Raw genomic sequence first — 20,696 nt, 5'->3', positions numbered from 1 at the left:
GTCTGACCCCGCTGGGCCGCTCCCCACCCCCCACCTCAGCACAGGCTCCATCTTTTTCTCCTGGGCCCCTTGTTTGTTTGTTTCTTTCTTTCTTTCTTTTTGTTTTTCCCCTGAGACGGAGTCTTGCTCTGTCCTCCAGAGCCGGAGTGCAGTGACGCAATCTCGGCTCACTGTAACCTCCGCCTCCTGGGTTCAAGCAGTTCTCCTGCCTCAGCCTCCCAAGTAACTGGGATTATAGGCAGCCACCACCACGCCTGGCTAAATTTTTGTATTTAGTAGAGACAGGGTTTCACCATGTTGGTCAGGCTGGTCTCGAACTCCTGACCTCATGATCCGCCCACCTCGGCCTCCCAAAGTGCTGGTATTACAGGCGTTAGCCATGTGCCCAGCCTCTCCTGGGCCCCTTCTAAGCACCCCGCCATCCTCCCTGGCTTCTGTCCCCACTCTGCCCTTGCGCGTTTATCAAGGGCTAACCTAGGCATTGAGCCACATGCACAACCGCCTTGCATCCTTACTGTATCCTTAAGATGTGGAGGGTTTTATCCCCTTTCTGCAGATAGGGAAACTGAATATTCCAACCCAGGCCTGCAGCAATGTGAAACCTTAGGTACTTCCCACTTGCATTTAGGTGGGGGGCCTTGGGCAGTGGGTCTGCCCCAGGAGCCCCGCAAGGCGGGAGGCCTATGTAAAGGCCTGCGAGAAGAGGCTGAGGGCCCGTGCCAGCAGCCGGGGCGCTGATAGGGCCAGGCCTGTTGGCTGCTGTGGAGACACACCACCAGGCCAGGCTGACACGGGCAGTTACAGTTTCCCAAAGCAGTGCAGCCACCAGCACCCCATCCTGTGCCATCCCCAGTGCCCTCTGGCTGCACAGGACTAAGAAGTCCCCCAGCTGTGCTCCTAGACGGGTGGAGACTTCATTCAGTCCTGCAGCCTCATCAAACGACTCCGCATCAGGGGTGGATCCTGCCCCTCCACCGGCACCTGTGCTGTCTGCCGCTCACAAAATCCTTGTCCCTTCTCTGATTCCTGGTGGCACAGGGCTGTGAGGGTCAGGACCATCATCAGAATCCCTTACAAAGCCACAGCCCTCTCGCCTCTTAGACAATCCAACTTGGGTTACAAAGACGAGTGTGTACAGGTCAGGTGCGGTGGCTCACGCCTGTAATCCCAGCACTTTGGGAGGCCAAGGTGGGTAGATCACAAGGTCAGGAGTTCAAGACCAGCTTGGCCAATATGGTGAAACCCCATCTCTACTAAAAATACAAAAATTAGCTGGGCATAGTGGTGCATGCCTGTAATCCCAGCTACTTGGGAGGCTGAGGCAGAAGAATCACTTGAACTGGGACCCGGGAGGTGGAGGTAGCAGTGAGCCCAAGATCATGCCACTGCACTGCAGCCTGGGCTACACAGTGAGACTCTGTCTCAAAAAAAAAAAAAAAAAAAAAAAGTACTAGCAGCGTGCACAGAGAGTCCTCGAGGTACCAGAGCAGAGCTGTGGATGCCCGTCTCAGCCTGTGCCTGTAGCTCTGACTGCATTTCACCAAGTCCACCCTGGCAGGTTAGCATTAGGAGAGACAGGCTTTCCTGGCTGCTGGGCAGGAAGACGAAGCTGAGTTCCTTCCGTCTGTCTCAGTGAGAGAAGGCACGGCCCTCACCCAGGGGAGTAGAGATCAGGGCTGACTTTCCAAGCCAACAAGACATGCATTCGGGCTACCTATAAGGAAAAGCAGTTAGATTCAAGCAAAGTGGTGAATTGGTCTGAATGGGAAAATCCAAAACATCCCACTTACCTGTTTTAAAATTAAGAACCCGGCTTGCACACAGTCTTGAGTCAACTTCAGTTTTAACATGATAGCCAGGTGGGGGTGAAAGATGGGACGGGCAGGGGGACCAAGAACAGAGAGGAAGACAGAGGCTCTGTGAGCTCCGCCTGCTGTGACAAAATACACAACAGACATGTATTCCTCACACTTCTGAGGGCTGGGAAGTCCACCATCAAGGTGTCGGCTGATTTGTTTCTGGTGAGGGACCTCTTCCTGGCTTATAGACAGATGCCTCTTGCAGTGTCCTCACGTGGAGGAGAGAGGAGAGGGGCATCTCTCTTGCGTCTCTTTTTTTTTTTTTTTTTGTGAGACTCCGTCACTCAGGCTGGAGTGCAGTGGCTCAAACTCGGCTCACTGCAACCTCCGCCTCCTGGGTTCACGCCATTCTCCCGCCTCAGCCTCCCGAGTAGCTGGGACTACAGGCACCCACCACCACACCCGGCTAATTTTGTTTTTGTGTTTTTAGTAGAGACAGGGTTTCACCGTGTTAACCAAAGTGGTCTCCATCTCCTGACCTTGTGATCTACCCACCTTGGCCTCCCAAAGTGCTGGGATTACAGGCGTGTGCCACCGCGCCTGGCCCCTCTTGTGCCTCTTCTTATAAGGATGAGAATCCCATTCATGGGGTCTAGTCTCCTGTCCTAATCACCTCCCAGAGGTCCTGTCTCCAAACACCATCATATGGGGGGTTAGGGCCTCAGCGAGTGACTTTCGGGAGCACGCACACACCAGCCCTCCTGTTGCCCCTCCCAGGGACACCTTGCACCTTGCACTGTTTTCTGGCTGCCCTTGGCTGGCTGGCTGGCTGGCAGCCTTTGGGGCCAGGCCCTGGGCATCAGGACGCCTGCTCTGTTTGCTAATTTCAAAGCACATACTAGAATCAGTGTGGCTGGAGCTAGAGAGGACCTTGGTTTTAGAACTTTGATTGAAGCCTGAGGAGCTTTGGTCCATCTGCAGAGCAGCAGTGGCCAAGCCTCTCTTGGCCTTTCCTAGCATGTCATCCAAACCAGAGTGGGAAGCAGATGTCCATATGCAGCTCGCCAGAGCCGGCCTAAGGAGGGTTAATGGGCAGGCACTGCAGCAGGGCACAGGGTGCGGGGCCCCTGGGCACCTGTGTGCCACCCAGGCTGTTGTGTGTGTGACTCGGCCAGCCCCTGCGCTTTGTGTGATGGGCACTGCACTTCTTCCAGCCTTGTGGCATCCCAAGTAGGCAGTGAAAAGCTTCGAGAAGGGTGGGCTCGGCGGGGCATGCTGTGATTCCAGGGACCCGAGAATTCACGTAAGCCAGTTCTTTCATTCTGGGGTGAATCTCCCATGAATGCAGTTGGAGAAAGCAGCTGGGGTCACACACAGCCAGCTGGTGGGCAGGGCTGTCTGCAGGCCATGGGCTCATTTTTCCACCTGCGTTAGTCATGGTGCTGGTGGCAGCAGGATGGGGTCTGCAGGTCTCGCAGGAGTAGGCCGGGAGGAGCAGGCAAGGTCTGGCTTCACGATGGGGACCCAGGAGAGAGGACCGCAAGAACCTCTTCTGCCTCCTTGCCCAACTGCATCTCACAGAGTGTGCTGGGCCCCGTGGAGGTGCCTGAAGTCTACGAGGGGGTGGCTGCCCTGGCCTGTGGTGCATTTTACAGATGTGTCAACATGGCAAGCTGGGCCAAGGCCGTCCTGGGAGGAGGCTCAGTGAGAGAGCACCCTGAGGTGGGGTCTGTACCTGCTGTGCAGGCCTTTTGCTGGCAGGCAGCTCTCTGTTCCCGAGGGGCAGCAGCTGCCTTCTGTCCTGTCTTTACCCCCGCAGCGGATTCTCCTACAGGACCTCAAACTTCAGAGGCAGCAGGCCTTGAATCATTGAGCCTCTCTAGAAGGAAACTGAGGCCTGGAAGAGGGTGGCTGCCCAGGGCCCCACAGCCAACCATGGCCCTGCCCAGAGAGGCCTGGGTCCCTCCTCCTCTGTGCTGGGTGCTTCTTGAGCGCTTGGCACATCTACACACCAAACAGACCCTTGGGCCTGAGCTGGCTGAGTTCACTAGCTAGCCTCACGCATCCTCCCTCCCGGGCTGCTGTGGGCCGCTGGCCCGGTCCCACATGTCCTAGGTGCCTGCTTTCATGATTCCTCGGATAGTCTCCATAGTTCACCTGAAAACTGTGGAAGAATGAGGCTGCATTTGCACTGTGACTTGTATCCAGGAATATTATCCTACTCGGGCTGGTCAGGTTCTCAACAGGCAGGGAGGGTTGGGAGTGCCCAGTGGCTAATGACAGCAAAGTCACGAGTGCACCAAGTCTCAAACTGAACCTCAGGCGAAGGTTTGGGGACAAGACCAAGCTCACCTCCCGGTAACTGGCCCTCCCCTTGCCCCAATCCCTTCTGGAACAACACAGGCTGTGCCAGCCTGCACAGGGCACTGCAGAATCAGGAAAACCTGGCTGGGGCCAGAGCACCCGGGCGCATCTTCGCTCTCCTGGGCCGCCTGGGGCCCGCACCTGCTGGGGATCCGCCAGCCCCCACACCTGCCGCCGGGCACATTTAACTGTGACTTGCAGAAGTAATAAGCCTAATATGGTTGACTTTATTTAATTAATAATGATCCTCTTCTGTTCCTCTGTGCTCATAAAACACCCTGCAGGTTGGCAAAAACACTCATAATATTGATCAGAAGTCAGGCGGGATATTTATTTTGTCTTTGCCCCACAAGCATAAATCCTTGTCCACTGACTCCTGCTCCCCGTGTGCGGGATTTACAGTGGCCAGCTTCTTAAAAGCATTCAGTAATTAAGGAATAAATATCCACTGGCCTTTGTGGGCTGTGCTCCGTCCCTCCGCCTGACCCCCTAGCAACGCAGCTCGGGGAGAAGGCATGCATGCAAGGGGGAGGCAGCTGTCAGCGCCCACTCGCAGTGGGCCGGGGTCTTCCCCTGCCGAGAGAGGAAGCCCCTCTCTCTTCCTTACGTATTGTTCCAGCCCCCTCTTCCATGCCTCCCCTCCCAGTTCCTGTTTTGCTTGAGGCAGGAAGCACTCTGGAAATTCCTTGCTGCTAGCCCTCTTTTCTCTTCTTCCTCTGCCCTTCCTCTCCTCTGTCAGTTTCAGCACCAGGCCGGTGGGTCCCCTCCAGTGTCTGCTCCAGTGTCTGCTCCTTACCCCGAGGGTGTTCCTCCGTGCCAGCCCCCTCTGCGACAGAATCTCCTTGAATATCACTGCCGAACTCCTCTCCCACCTGTTGGCGGGGGCAGGGGAAAATGTTTCCAAAGGGAAGACTGTGACAAGTGGCAGGCACACATACACAAATTCTTCTTTTGGCCTTTTCACACTGGAAGAGAGGGGGTTCCAATAAAAATGAACACATTAGACTCGACCTGGAGTGCACTTTCGGGAAAGGCTGTTGCTCAGTGTTTTATAGACGTGCTGAGAAAGCCACGTTTGTGAGATTCGAAGGCTGAGGATGAAACCACCAAGAGACCGTTTTTATAGCATCCCAGCGTGCCCCAGCCCTGCCACACACAGCGGCCCCTGTGAGGACCAAGGCGGGCGTCTGGCTGCCCACTCCCTTGTCTGTGTCCCGTTCATCTCCCAGCCCCTGCCACAAGACAGTGCTGAAAGGCAGTCAGAAGCTTTGTGGTTATTTGCTTAAAACTTTCTTTTCTGGGAATCCAACCCATTAACCTTATTACCCCTTGGTAATGTGCTGACCCTTCCCTGCCAGGACCAAAACACAGCTGATGGTGGCTGTGTGAGACTGCATCTTTGTAGCTCTCAAATGCATGAGGAACAGAGAATGGGGCATTGCGGGAAGACAGCGTTTCTCTCTGAAGGTAGTTGTGTGTGGGTGTGACTCTCCCTGCGCTCTCCAGGTGTCCCCAGAGGTCTTGGTCTACGCTTTGCTCATCGCTGACAAGGATTTGCCAGTGCATAAATGACACTGCCACTAGCAGTGACCAAGGTCACCTCTGGGACTCAGCCGCCTGGTCAGCCTCACCCCCCGAGCACCTCCTACCTGGGCAGCACTTCTGTTTTGGGTACTGGTGTCTGTATGACTTGCCTTTTCCTTTTAGTGATCTCCTTTCTCTTCATTCTAAAATTCCATGAATTATTATTAATCTTTGTAATTATTATAAATATTTATAATAATAAATTATAGATAGTTTTGATAGTGAAGAAGAGGAGGAAGGAAGAACTGAGATGATCTAGATCCATGCATCCTCTGTAATAGCAGAAGCGTTCTCAATCGGCAGCCGTGGAAATGTCCTAGTCAGCGGCAGTGTCAGTGCTCCAGACTGGCAGCCGTGGAGATGTCCTAGTCAGCGTCAGTGTCAGTGCTCCAGACTGGCAGCCGTGGAGACGTCCTAGTCGGCGTCAGTGTCAGTGCTCCAGACTGGCAGCCGTGGAGATGTCCTAGTCGGCGTCAGTGTCAGTGCTCCAGACTGGCAGCCGTGGAGATGTCCTAGTCGGCGTCAGTGTCAGTGCTCCAGACTGGCAGCCGTGGAGATGTCCTAGTCGGCGTCAGTGTCAGTGCTCCAGACTGGCAGCCGTGGAGATGTCCTAGTCGGCGTCAGTGTCAGTGCTCCAGACTGGCAGCCGTGGAGATGTCCTAGTCGGCGTCAGTGTCAGTGCTCCAGACTGGCAGCCGTGGAGATGTCCTAGTCGGCGTCAGTGTCGGTGCTCCAGACTGGCAGCCGTGGAGACGTCCTAGTCGGCGTCAGTGTCAGTGCTCCAGACTGGCAGCCGTGGAGACGTCCTAGTCGGCGTCAGTGTCGGTGCTCCAGACTGGCAGCCGTGGAGATGTCCTAGTCGGCGTCAGTGTCGGTGCTCCAGACTGGCAGCCGTGGAGACGTCCTAGTCGGTGGCAGTGTCCATGCTCTAGACCGGCAGCTGTGGAAATGTTCTGGATCCGAGCAGCCCAAGGTGGCAGCTGCCAACCGCACATTTATGTAAAGCACTTGAAATGTGTCTAAAGGAACTGTGTTTTTAATGTTATTTTGTTTCAATTAATTCACGTCTACACCCACGGGCAGCTTATAGCTGCCCCATTGGGGGACACAGCTCTAGATTCTTTCTCTGAAGCAAACCCTACCTAACCCTTCAGCAAAGACCAGAACCAAATGTTGAGATGGCCAAAGGGAGAGAGTGAGAGTGGAGCTGTGGATCCACCTAGACTCTCGAAGCCCAGGTGGTAGCTGTGCAGATAGGAAGAAGTTTCCTAATTTGGGAGGCATCAGATCCCTGAACAAGAGGTCAGGCAGTGCCAGGGCAGCCGGTCTGTCAGGTGTCCCAGCTGGGGGTCCTGGGCAGTGTGCTGTATCACTGTCCTTCTCCTCTAAGATGGGGGTAAGAATATGACCTTCCTCACTAGGTGTTGTCAGAATTAAATCAGGTAGTTGTGCAAATGCTTCCGCCTGGGCTGGGTGCAGTGACTCACACCTACCATCCCAGCACTTTGGGAGGCCAAGGCGGGAGGATTCCTTGAGGCCAGGAGTTCAAGACCAGCCTGGGCAACCCTGGTGGAGCCACTGCACTCCAACCTGGGCAACAGAGAGAGACCCTGTCTCCAAAAAAGACCCCCTTCTCTACAAAAAAATTAAAAATTAGCTGGGCATGGTGATGTGCACCTGTAGTTCCACCTACCTGGGAGGCTGAGGCAGGAGGATCACTTGAGCCCAGGAGTTCCAGACTGCAGTGAGCTGTGATTGCGCCACTGCACTCTGGTCTGGGTGATAAAGCAAGACCCTGTCTCAAAAAACAAAAAAGCCTCAAGTCAGTGGTTGGCACATCACAAATACTTGATAAGCATTGGCTGTGAACATTACTGATACTTTTCCTAGTCTGTATAACAGAGTTTGTCTATTTTAATAGTGACTCTACATTATATAAATATATGTCCATGATCAGTCACCTAAAACCCACCATTTGGCTCATGTAGCATTGTAAATAAAGATGGAGAAATTATGCAGAAAGACCTATGTTTATAATTGTCTTAGTCCTCTGGGGCTGCTATAACAAAATACTTAGATGGGGTAATTTATAAGCAAAAGAAGTGTCTTGCTGACAGTTCTGGAGGCTGGAAAGTCCAAGATAGAGGCACCGGCAGATTCGGTGTCTGGTGAGGGCTCGGTCTCTGCTTCATGGAGAATACCTCATTGCTGCGTCCTCATGTGGTAGAAGAGGCAAACCAGCTTCCTCAGGCCTCTTTTATAGGAGCCCTAAATCCCATTTATGAGGGCAGGGCCATCAGCAGCTAGTCACCTCCCAAAGGCCCTCCCTCTTAATAACATCACCTTGGGGAGTTAGGATTTCAGCAGATGGATTTGGGGTGACGCAAACACATAGCAATGATAAAAGAGCAGACTTTGTTGATAAATCCGTGCAGGGAAGGCACCCTCACTGCAGCATTTCCAGTCACTGGGATGAGAAAGGGCTGATCCCAGCTGAGCATGGTGGTGCATGCCTATGGGCCCAGCTATTCAGGAGGCTGAGGTGGAGGGATTGCTTGAATCCCAACCTGGGCAATAGAGCAAGACCCCTATCTCTACAAAACAAAACAAAAAAACAAAAAGCGAGGCATGGTGGCACACATCTGTAGTCACAGCTGCTCAAGAGACTGAGGTAGGAGGATCGCTTGGGACCAAAGCAGTCCAGCCTGCTCAAACCCAGCCTGGGCAACATAGCAAGACCCTATCTTAAAAAAGAAAAAAAACGAAAAGAGAAGAAGACCGGGCACTGTGTCTCAACACTTGTAACCCTAGCACAAGGCAGGTGGATCACTTGAGTCCAGGAGTTTGAGACCAGTCTGGGCAACATGGTGAAACCCCATCTCTACAAAAGTATAAAAAATTAGCCAAGCATGGTGGTATACACCTGTATTCCCAGCTACTTTGGAGGCTGAGTTGAGAGAACTGCTTGAGCCCAGGAGTCTTGAGGCTATAGTGAGCCCTGGTCAAGCCACTGTACTCCAGCCTGGGTGGCAGTGAGACCCTATCTCAAAAAGAAGAAGAAGAAGAAGAAGAAAGGGTCCATCCCAGTATCGGGCATTGTGAAGTGTCGGGAACACACAGATCTGCCCGTGGCATCCCCCAGTCACTTGAGGACAGATAAACCATCACAGTTGGTTGTTGCATTTTCATTGGAGTCATCGACAGTGTTGTCACGCGAATGGTCTTGCTCAGGTACATTCTCCAGTGGGCACTGCAGTGAGGCCTCCCATGTGGTCTTCCCTCGGGCTTTTACCCCAGGACCTGTAACTGCAAGACAGAGCCCGGTGCAGCCTGCATGTGATGATTGGCCCCCACCCTGAGTCCTTGCCACAGAGATTGAAATGAAAACTCTCTGGAGGCCAGGTGTGGTGGCTTACACCTGTAATCCCAGCACTTTGGGAGGCTGAAGAAGGTGGATCACCTGAGGTCCATAGTTTGAGACCAGCCTGGCCAACATGGCAAAACCCCATCTCTACTAAAAATACAAAGATTAGGCGGACATGGTGGCACATGCCTATAATCCCAGATACTCAGGAGGCTGAGGCAGGAGAATTGCTTGAACCCAGGAGGTGGAGGTTGTAGTGAGCCAAGATAGTGCCACTGCACTCCAGCCTGGGCGGCACAGCGAGCGAGACTCCATCTCAAAAAAAAAAAGAGAGAGAAAGAAAAGAAAGAAAAGCTCTCTCTCCCCACAACGCTGACTTGCACATTTTCTTTTGTAAACACAAATGCTTCTCTCCATCCCCCATCCCCTCCCTCCTGATGTGTTATTGACTCTGCCTTGGTTCTGTTGTCACTGGATTGGCTGTCATGCTGTCTGTGCAGCACCTGCTTTCTGTTCGCAGGTTCTGGGAGTTGTATGATGCTGGGCAAACTGGGAGCAGCGTGAGCATCCTGGCCCGACCTCGGGGGCTCAGGAGTCGGGAGCCGGCACTCGCACACGCACACGCACAGAAGGCTCTCCTGCTCTCTCAGTCAGCACTCATGCTCCCGCGTACATGCACAGGAGGCTCTCCCGCTCTTTCAGTCTGGTCGCTGGGCAGGTTGAAGGCAGCTCAGCATCCATCTTTTTCCAGAGAAGAGAACTTTGGCCCTGCCAGGCGCAGCCGGCCACCTCATGGCTCCAGGCCTGTCCTGAAGGTGGGGACTAGATTGGGAGCCTCCCTGCTTCTGCTCTGCAGCCCTGTCTGGCCTGGATGGTGTAAAATTCCCTGGATCTTTCCTTCCTTCTTGCTCTGTTTCAAGGAAGGAAAAGCCAGGTCTGTCAGTTCTAGGCTCTCCACTCTCTCCCCTTTTGAAACTTGCAATAAAATCGACCTGTCTCTTCTTTCCTGCAGCCTTTCTTTTTTCCTATGATATCCGAAAATATGGCCACCAGTCTGCCGTCACATGTGCATCTTGTTCCGCATTTGATATGGAGTTTGTTTTTGAGACTGAGTCTCTCTCTGTTGCCCAGGCTGGAGTGCAGTGGTGTGATCTTGGCTGACGCAACCTCCACCTCCCGGGTTCAAGCAATTCTCTGCCTGAGCCGCCCGAGTAGCTGGGATTACAGGCGTCCACCACCACACTTCTGTTTTTAGTAGAGATGGGATTTTACCATGTTGGCCAGGCTGGTCTTGAACTCCTGACCTCGTGATCCACCCACTTCAGCCTCCCAAAGTGCTGGGATTACAGGCGTGAGCCACCGTGCCTGGCTAGAGTTTGTTTTTAATGTGTATTTGCTCGGGAGTCCTCTTAAGAGTCTGGTGTTAACCAGGAATGATCAATAAAATCAGTTACTGTCACCCTTACCCCGACTCTAAGTGCTCTGGTTACATGGAGATCACACCTTGCCAGCTGAGTCATACGGCGGATTTGGCGCGGCGGGCACTAAGTATGCGGGTTGCAGGTGGCGACACTAAGTGCTCTGGTTACATGGAGATCACACCTTGCCAGCTGAGTCATACGGCGGATTTGGCGCGGCGGGCACTAAGTATGCGGGTTGCAGGTGGGGAGTGTCCAAGATAATTGTCTTTGGGGTGGACACAGGAAAGCCACCTTGGCCAAGTCACCACCCCTCAAGGTCAGGTGCAGCAAAGCCCATCAGGCAGCAATGCTAGAGTATCTGTCTCTGAGCTCTCAGACCCCGAAAAAACCAGAGGGTTCATGGCTCCTGCGACCTACCCGGTGATTCCTATGTCCTGTGCTCAGTGCCTGGCTGTCCCTGTAGATGGCTTCCTGACATGGCCCAGAGAGAGAGAAAGAGCCACCTACAAAAGAGGTCTTCTTTTAGGCAAGAGGAAAAGCAAATATAAAATACGATGGCGCCTTAAATGTACCTTTTCTTTTCATTTTGGGGATTGTGTCAGTGCCTTTCTTCCGCTGAGTCGCCCATTCCCTCATTTTCCCTCGCTCTACTGCGGTTGATTTATTTAAAGGTGTGTCAGCACCGCATCAAATGAGGAACTGGGCCCCCTCCTTTCTGCTGACGGCCAACCGCGCCAATAATTCATTTTTTAGCTCATTAGCTAACGGAGGCTGTGAGCAGTGGTCCTCCCGGGGATTGGAATGAGGGGAGGTGATCTACTGCCGGCTGCCTGCTCTTGAACTGGCCTTCCTTGGGGAAAATGAAAGGCTCAGCCAAGACAAGCCAGGGATCCCAGAAGTAGAATCGCGGCCTCCGAGTGACTATCTGAGTCTGTGTGCTTTGACGTCGTGGCTTCTTAGGGCAAATGCCTCTAGACGGAATATTGTCATCGAGAAGAAGCCATTGTCAGCATGTCCCTCGGTCACATGTGACCTGTGTTTGCAGACACTAGTGAGAAAGATGAAGGATGCTATCCAGAGTATGCGTCAGCTCAGGCTGCCATAATAATGTAATACACGCAGGTGGCTTAAGTGCAGGACATTCACGTCTCACAGTTTTGGAGGCTGGAAGTCCGGGGTCAGGGTGCCCAGAGGGTTGGTTCTGGTGAGACCTCTCTCCCTGGTTCAGATGGTGCCTTCTCCCTGTGTCCTGCCTTTCCTCTGGGCGCGCTCAGAGGAAGAGAGACATCGCCAGTGTCTCATCCTCTTATACAGACATCTGGCTTATTGAATTAGGGCTGTACCTTTATAGCGTCATTTAACCTTGATTCTCTCCCTGAAGATCCCATCTCCACATACAGCAACATTGAGGGTTAAGGCTTCAGCATGTGAATTTTGTGGGACACGACTCATCCTCTTAACATCCAAGAAGCCTTTAAACATCTCAAGGCTATGGGGCAGGAGCCAACCAGATGTTGCTCCTGCAACTCTGACAGCTATGGGGTCATTTAAACCAGCCAAACTCCTTACCCCAGAGTCTCAGGATCCTCTGCACCCTCAGGGGAGCTCACAAGATGCCAGCTGGCTCGGCAAGGCCTCTGGCCAAGAGTGGCCCCCGTACCATGCTGGGCATGAGGAGTTGCGTGAAGCTCGTATGTACACACAGCTGTGATTTAGAAGCCTCCCGTGCCCAGCAGGCCTTCAGTACCCACGGCCCCATGCCACTAGCACTTCCCCTATACGTGCCGCTTCCACTGGTGAGCTCCTGTTGCTCACATAATGTTGAATTATCAGAGAGGTTCTCTTCGGTCATAACCACAGCCGCTGTTTGAATGGGAACCGCTGTGGCCATGGTGTCATCCAAATGTGTGATCCCAAATCCCAAAACAGCCCTGCCTAGTGTAGATGTCACTGTCCCCATTTGACAGATGAGGAAAGGAGGGTCCAAGAAGTTATTAGAAAGGTGAACATCTGCACCACTAAGTTGAAAACAGCAGGCACGCAGGCCACAATCTCTCTAATGCTTAAGAGTGCGGCCTGCGAGCCCAGTGTTAGTGGCGAGATTTGCTTTTCCTGCCTTTGGGCCTTGCAGAAAGTGCAGGGAGCTAAGCTTTGCCCCTGGTATCAGGATGGGAACATCCACAGGAGGTGGGCTTCAAGTCACAGCAGGCGACTGACATGCATGAGGTTGCTGAAGTAGCACCCAAAAAACCCAGCGCCCTTGTCTGAGTCCTGTTTTCATACTAGTTAAATTTCAGCTGCTAACAAGAATCACGTCTGATGCAGACACAAAGCCCAGTGACTGCCCCTAGCTCCCTGATCACCTCCTAGTGTCCAAAAAACACGGAAATATTGCAGTCCCAAAGGACTCAGAAGTCAGCATTGAAAGCTTCTGTTTTGCTTTCTTTTCTTTTCTTTTCTTTTCCTTTTCTTTTGACAGACTCTCACTCTGTCACCCAGGCTGGAGTGCAGTGGCGCAATCTTGGCTCACTGCAGCCATCTCCTCCTAGATCCAAGCGATTCTCCTGCCTCAGCCTCCTGAGTAGCTGGTACTACAGGTGTGCGCCACCACGCCAGGCTGATTTTTATATTTTTAGTAGAGACGGGTTTTCACTATGTTGGCCAGACTGGTCTCGAACTCTGGACCTCAGGTGGCCTGCCCGGCCTCGGCCTCCCAGAGTGCTGGGATTACAGGCGTGAGCCACCACACCTGGCTGAAAACTTTTGTTTTGAAAACGGAGTTTCACTCTTGTTGCCTAGGCTGGAGTGCAATGGCGCAATCTCGGCTCACTGCATCCTCCACCCTCCACAGGGTTCAAGCAATTCTCCTGTCTCAGTCTCCCATTTGTGGGTTTCGGGCCCACAAAACCTGGACCTACCTTTTATTACATAGTTTATACAATGCTGATTTTTTTTCCATAAGTTATTGGGGTACAGGTGGTATTTGGTTAATTGAGTAAGTTCATTTTCTTTTTTTTTTTTTTTTTTTTTTTGAGAGAGAGACAGTTTCACTCTGTCGCCCGGGCTGGAGTGCAGTGGTGCAATCTTGGCTCACTGCAACCTCCGCCTCCTGGGTTCAAGCAATTCTCTTGCATCAGCCTCCTGAGTAGCTGGGATTACAGGTGCACGCTACCACCCTCGGCTATTTTGTATTTTTAGTAGAGACAGGGTTTCTCCATGTTGGCCAGGCTGGTCTCGAACTCCTGACCTCAAGAGATCCACCCGCCTCAGCCTCCCAAAGTGCTGGGATTACAAGCGTGAGCCACCAAAGCCAGCCATAGGTAAGTTCTTTAGTGGTGATTTGTGAGATTTTGGTGCACGCATCACCCGAGCAGTATACATTGTACCCTATTTGTAGTCTTTTATCCCTCACCCCCCTCCCACTCTTCTCCCCAAGTCCCCAAAGTCCATTGTATTATTCTTATGCCTTTTGTGTCCCCATAGCTTAGCTCTCACATATCAGTGAGAACATATGACGTTTAGCTTTCCGTTCTTGAGTTACTTTCCTTAGAATAATAGTCTCCACTCTCATTGGAGGTCACTGCAAATGCTGTTAACCCATTCCTTTTTATGGCTGTGTAGTATTCCATCATATATATATATATGTGTGTGTATATATATATATACACCACAGTTTCTTTATCCACTTGTTGATTGATGGCCATTTGGGTTGGTTCCACAATTTTGCAGTTGTGAATTGTGCTGCTATAAACGTGTGTGTAAGTATCTTTTTCATGTAATGACTTCTTTTCCTCTGGGTAGATACAGTAGTGTGATTGCTGGATCAAATGGTAGTTCTACTTTTAGTTCTTTAAGGAATCTTCACACCGTTTACCATAGTGGCTGTACTAGTTTACATTCCCACCAGCAGCATCCACACCAACATCTACTGTTTTTTGATTTTTTTGATGATGGCCACTCTTGAAGGATTAAGGTGGTATCAGCAATCATGATGTTTGTTTGTTTGTTTGTTTTGAGACAGAGTTTCACTCTGTCACTCAGGCTGGAGTGCAGTGGTGCAATCTTGGCTCACTGCAAGCTCCGCCTCCCAGGTTCGCACCATTCTCCTGCCTCAGCCTCCCGAGTAGCTGGGGCTACAGGTGCCCGCCACCGTGCCCGGCTAATTTTTTCTTTTTTTTTTAGTAGAGACGGGGTTTCACCGTGTTAGCCAGGATGGTCTCCATCTCCTGACCTCGTGATCCGCCCACCTCGGCCTCCCAAAGTGCTGGGATTACAGGTGTGAGCCACCACACCTGGCCAACAATCCTGATTTTTAAAAGTAAAGAACAGCTCATTCAACTGTGTATCAGCTTGTCAGTTCAGATGAGGTTGCCTATGGGGTGAGATGTGAGGACAAAGAATCACTCCAGCAGTTCCCAGGGAGAACATACTGACACAGGGAAGGGTTCAGGAGCTGTAGGCTTGTACTCATTCTTTGGCTGGGATGTTCGAATATTAAAAAGAAATTGAATAATTGCAGTTAGCACTGTAGCTACTGTGTTAAGTTATCTGGTTTATCCCTGGGTGATTTGGCAATGGCTATTAAAATCAATCGGAGCGGAATCAAATAGTTGTGATTTTAATGCCTACCAAAAAATGAGAGTTAGCAAATTGGAACTGGAAAGTCTGGACGTATCCTTCCTCCCTTTTCATTTAATTCACGTTTTGCTCCTTCTCTTTCGTGATTTATGAAATGCATCAACAAATGTTTAATACATTTTCAACAAGGCCTTTAAAACAGTATCAGAAGCACTTCTTTCTGTCTATCTCCTGAACCCGTGTTTCCCAGACATTGTCAGTGCTTTTGTGCTTGCGTTTTTGCCCGAGTGGGGTGCGGGGGCTGCCTCCGCTGCATTTGTGGGGGCTGGTGTCAGTTCTCAGCTGTAGCCAAGTGTTTGTCCTGGAAATCTCCAAATGAAAAGAGTCGGGGGTCACTCTGGGGTCACTCACATGTACCAGGAAGTGAAGCAAAACTAATCCAGATTTACTCCTGGAAGAATTTGTTTGCCTAAGTATTTAAAAACAGATTAGGGCTAACCCGACACTAGATCACTAGGTGCAATGTAAACACGGGTAAAAGGTGTAAACAAGGCCTTTCCTCTGTACTTCGGAAGCAGAAATGTCATGGGTAATGAGTTTTCTTTCTAGACTTTCGCGGAAGCCCTGAGTGATTTCTCTGTGTCATTTGTAGCTGTGTACTCTGATTATTCCCCTGGAGAAACCTGAATTTTGGAGAGGGCAATTGTGAATCAGCGCGTTATTAAAGTCTCTGTGGGTAACTGCAGTGCTTTCTTACATGTAGGGCTTTTCTTTTTCTTACTTTTTTTTTTTTTTTTTTTTTTGAGACAGAGTCTCATTCTATCACCCAAGTTGGAGTGCAGTGGTGCAGTCTCTGCTCACTGCAACCTCTGCCTCCCAGGTTCAAGCAATTCTCCTACCTCGGCCTCCCGAGTAGCTGGGATTACAGACACCTGCCACCACACCGGCTAATTTTTGTATTTTTTGTAGAGACGGGGTTTCGCCATGTTGGCCAAGCTGGTCTCAAACTCCTGACCTCAGGTGATCCACCCACCTCAACCTCCCAAAGTGCTAGGATTACAGGCATGAGCCACTGCTCCTGGCCTCTTTTCTTTGTCATCCTTATCAAAAAGGCAGGCAGGGAGCACTTCCCTGGCTGGGCTCTGCTCCTGGGATCCTTGTAAAATTTCAAGAGCTACTTGTAAAATCTCACATTGTTCTTTGTAAATTTCTTGTCCCCCACCACCCCACCTTTTTCCCGCCTCTAGCAGTGCTACAGAGTCTTGAGTTTTCAGTATCTCTCACACTTTTTTAAGAAACCAGAAACCATCGTGAGTAGCCAGAATACAGGAGCTGCTCTCCTGGGGTCCTTCCTCTGGGTCAACATAAATGTGTCTTACTGTCGGTTTCCTCTTATATTTCTTGAGCTTCTCATCTCATCCTGTCCTCTCCTTCTCAGCCCTCCCCACAGATGGGTAGCAGGGTCCCCATCCTCTGTAGACCCTCCAGGAGAAGACCACCACGTATGACACTGGCCAGCTCAGACAGCCCCATCTTAGCCAGGTTGTGATGCTGGGGGCGGGCAGGCACGAGCATCATCTGCTCCCCACACCCCCGACCCCATGCACCCCTCCCCAGCTTCATCCTCTCCTCTGCCTCTGGGCTCAGCTCTGGCTTCTGGGAGCTACCTGCCTGTTTCCCAGTCCCTGCAACAGTTTCCCTCAGAACACCCAACCGTTCTTTGTCATTTAAGGAGTTCCTTACATTCTGTCCTTTCCACTTAAGCCTTTCCCAAGTATCTGGAGATTCTAAAAGCTGCATCTCCCTTCTAAACCTCCTCATTGGAGTCTCTGCCCTCTCCTGCTTGAGTCTGTTGCCATGTTTTCTTCAGCTGAAAGGGTTTAGAAAACCTGGGGAGTCCACACACACAACTCCTATTTCGGAGTTTGGAGCTAAGACCACATGGGCACCCCCAGCTGTGGGGAGCGCACTGGCTGTCCTGTGCCCCCACCCCTCAGCTTCAGCCAAGTGTCCTATAGTCCTGACTACAGTCCTGCTTACAGTAAAACAGCTCTCGGCCCCTGAGACCATGCTTCCATCATACAGGTCCATGCTCTCGGCCCCTGAGACCATGCTTCCATCATGCAGGTCCGTGCTCTCGGCCCCGGAGACCATGCTTCCATCATGCAGGTCCATGCTCTCGGCCCCTGAGACCATGCTTCCATCATGTAGGTCCATGCTCTCGGCCCCTGAGACCATGCTTCCATCATACAGGTCCATGCTCTCGGTCCCGGAGACCATGCTTCCATCATGTAGGTCCATGGCTCTCGGCCCCTGAGACCATGCTTCCATCATGTAGGTCCATGCTCTCGGCCCCTGGAAGCATGCCTTCCATCCATGCAGGTCCGTGCTCTCGGTCCTGGATGAAAAACCCCAATGCTTCCATCATACAGGTCCATGCTTTCGGCCCTGGAGACCATGATTCCAATCATGCAGGTCCATGCTTTCGGCCTGAGACCATTGCCCTTCCATCATACAGGTCCAATGTCTTTCGCCCCGGAAGACCCTATGCTCTCCATCATGCAAGGTCCGTGCTTCGCCCCCGGACGACCCAATGCTTCCATCATGCAGGTCCATGCTCTCGGCCCCTGAGACCATGCTTCCATCATGTAGGTCCATGCTTTCGGCCCCGGAGACCATGCTTCCATCGTGCCAGTCCCAGGCAGTAGGGTGGTTCCCCCGTGCCTCGGCCTGTGAGAGCCACTGATCCAAGGCCATGGCCTTGAGCCCTCACTTGATAGTTTTCTTTCCAAGGACAGATTCTGCACTAAAAGTGACAGAAACAAAGAGCACCAAGACAGCGTGTGAGCCTGAGATCAGCGGCTCTCATACCTTGGGCCTATTGGAATCCCCTGCGGGGCTTGTTAAAACACTCCTGGAGGTTCGGATTCAGGGGGTCTGGGACATGACCTGAGAATCTGCATTTCTGGGCTGATGCTGCTGGTGAGGATACTGTTTTGTGAAGGTGGATAAACCTTTCCTCCAGGGAGCTTTGTGCCGAGTGAAGACCTTTGCTTTCTGTTACTTCACTTCCCTCTTGGCTCCTCCCGACCACATGGGGCGGGTGCTTGCAGCCTGTGTTCTTGGGCCTGATCGTGACCGCACCTGTCTGGTGGCTCTTTGCAGGGAAGAGAAGGAACGGTGGATCCGTGCCAAGTACGAGCAGAAGCTCTTCCTGGCCCCACTACCCTGCACAGAGCTGTCCCTGGGCCAGTACCTGCTGCGGGCCACCGCCGACGAGGACCTGCGGATGGCTATCCTGCTGCTGGCACACGGCTCCCGGGACGAGGTGAACGAGACCTGCGGGGAGGGAGACGGCCGCACGGCGCTGCATCTGGCCTGCCGCAAGGGGAATGTGGTCCTGGCACAGCTCCTGATCTGGGTAGGTGGTCGGCACCCCTGGCAGAGGACGGGGCCACAGGGGGCACTCTCTGCTTTGTTCTGCTTCCGTGGGCATCTTTCTGGCAGAAAGCTGTTGTTCTTGGTCCGCAAGTGGGAACAGTTCCTAATGGGAAACTCTGATTGAAGGGCAGAGGGCCTTATAGAGACACAGTCGGTCCTCCGTGTACAGCACTTGCCAGAGTTTCTGAAAATTGCCCCTTGTCAAGGAGGCTTTGTGGTGTCCCTCTTTTTCATTTCCATCATCTTCTGGAGAGAAGGCGGTGTATTAACGGGATGGCTTGTAGGGTTTCCCCATTTCCAAACCTTTGGTGTTTCTATTCACTTAACAGAGAAAGACTGGACCCTAAACTTTGAGGTCTGATGTGGCAGGAGTTTGTCAGAGGGCTTCTTTTGAACCATTCTGATGAATTTCTACTGGGGAAGAGTATTCTTTACATTCCTGTTGAAGCATGTGTCACAATGCTTGAATGAGTAAAAGAGAAGGATAAAGTGGTTGTGCAGAGAGGCCTTGCCTGTGCCACCCGGGAGCCACGTCTGAGAAGCCATGCCCACCTAGGGGCTGCCCGTGGACCCCTGGGGCTTCAGCCGAGGCAGGTCCCCATCAGAGGCAGACTCCACCTGCAGGGAGGCTCCCCAGGTAGGGAAGGCAAGTGTATTCCCAGAAGTGGGGACGGCACCCAGAGGTGGGACACCCAGCTGGAGGCTCTTCTGTCTCCACTCACAGGGCAGGATGGGTCAGTCCAGCACAGCAGCAACATTCTACAGCAGCATGTGTAGAGTGCTGCAGGTTTCTGCATGTTTTTGATCTGACGTTTTTTTGTTTTTTTGAGACAGTCTTGCTCTGTCGCCCAGGCTGGAGTGCAGTCGTGCGACCTCGGCTCACTGCAACATCCGCCTCCCAGGTTCAAGCGATTCTTCTGCCTCAGCCCCCCGAGTAGCTGGGATTACAGGCACCCGCCACCACGCCCAGCTAATTTTTATATTTTTAGTAGAGACGGGGTTTCACCAGGTTGGTCAGACTGGTCTCGAACTCCTCGGCCTCCCAAAGTGCTGGGATTACAGGCATGACCCACCACACCTGGCCTTGATCTGACTTTTTTGATGGGTGCAGTTGGAGAATGAGATGAGATATACAGACACTACACCAAAATCAAAGATACTACCTTTTACTCATTAGTCATACATGTGATGTAATGCAAATTCAGTAAGAGTTGTGTGTAGTATGCTAGGGCTGCCATAACAAAACACCACAGACAGGTGCTTCAACAGCAGACATTTATTTTCTCACAGTTTTGGAGGCTGGAAGTACAAGATCAAAGGCTCGGCAGGGATAGTTCCTGGTGAGGCCTCTCTCGTGGCTGGTAGACGGCCGCCCTCTCCCTGTGTTCTCACAGGTCCTTTCCTCTGCGCTTGCTCCTGGGAGATCTTTCCTTTCCACCCTCCCCTCCTTTCTGGGGCGAAGTCTTGCTCTGTTGTCCAGGCTAGAGTGCAGTAGCACAATCATGGCCCACTGTAACCTCGAACTCCTGGGCTCAAGCAATCCCCCCGCCAGCCTGCCAAGTAGTTGGGACCACAGACATGCACCTCCATGAATGGCAAATTTTTTTTTAATTTTTGTAGAGTTAGGTTCTTACCATATTGCCCATGGGTTTTGAACTCCTGGCTTTAAGCAGTCCTCTCACCTCAGCCTCCCGAAGTGTTGAGATTACAGGTATCAGCCTCTCAGCACAGCCTCTTCCTCTTCTCACACAAATACCAACCCTATTGTGACCTCATTTAAGCTCATATACCAACATAAAGGATCTATCCCCAAATACAGTCACATGCGAAAGTACTGGGTATTAGGACTTAAACATACGAATTGTTGGTGGGAGCAGAGGACACAGTTATAAATTACAGGCCATGTTTCCTCCTCCAACTGAGCAAGAATTCCTTTGATGGCGCTGGTTCCATGCTGTTGAGTGGCCTCAGACTCCCATACATTGTGCGTTGGCAGAAGTGGAAGTGAATTCACTCTTTTCATGAGCAAAAGCTTAAAATGTTGTGTACTTTAACCCTGAGAAAGATTCTGTGTGAGGACGTACATCCAGGTACTGTTTCTTCCAGTGACAATTTTTTATTTATTTATTTTATTTATTTATTTAT

At 51.8% G+C, this 20,696-nt stretch overlaps 1 protein-coding gene and 1 long non-coding RNA gene across 9 annotated transcripts in view; one reads left to right on the top strand and one right to left on the bottom strand.

Moving 5' to 3' along the window:
- The window catches only part of AGAP1 (ArfGAP with GTPase domain, ankyrin repeat and PH domain 1), a 662,058-nt gene that overhangs the window by 630,013 nt on the left and 11,349 nt on the right, over positions 1-20,696 (top strand). For all 8 annotated transcript variants that reach the window (XM_017890291.1, XM_017890287.1, XM_017890285.1 and 5 more), the window contains one exon: positions 18,276-18,531. In XM_017890291.1, coding sequence (XP_017745780.1) covers positions 18,276-18,531 — 256 coding nt within the window. The remainder of the gene's footprint in view (positions 1-18,275; positions 18,532-20,696) is intronic.
- Positions 7,922-20,696, bottom strand: part of LOC108540975 (uncharacterized) — a 16,607-nt gene continuing 3,832 nt past the window's right edge. The window contains exon 3 of the long non-coding RNA XR_001888819.1: positions 7,922-8,015. This is a non-coding gene — a long non-coding RNA (uncharacterized LOC108540975). The remainder of the gene's footprint in view (positions 8,016-20,696) is intronic.

Source organism: Rhinopithecus bieti, unplaced genomic scaffold (assembly GCF_001698545.2).
Source record: "Rhinopithecus bieti isolate Rb0 unplaced genomic scaffold, ASM169854v2 scaffold_19482, whole genome shotgun sequence".
Lineage (NCBI taxonomy): Eukaryota > Metazoa > Chordata > Mammalia > Primates > Cercopithecidae > Rhinopithecus > Rhinopithecus bieti.
The sequence above is the reverse complement of the archived record's forward strand: the minus strand, read 5'-3'. Positions and strand labels throughout refer to the sequence as shown.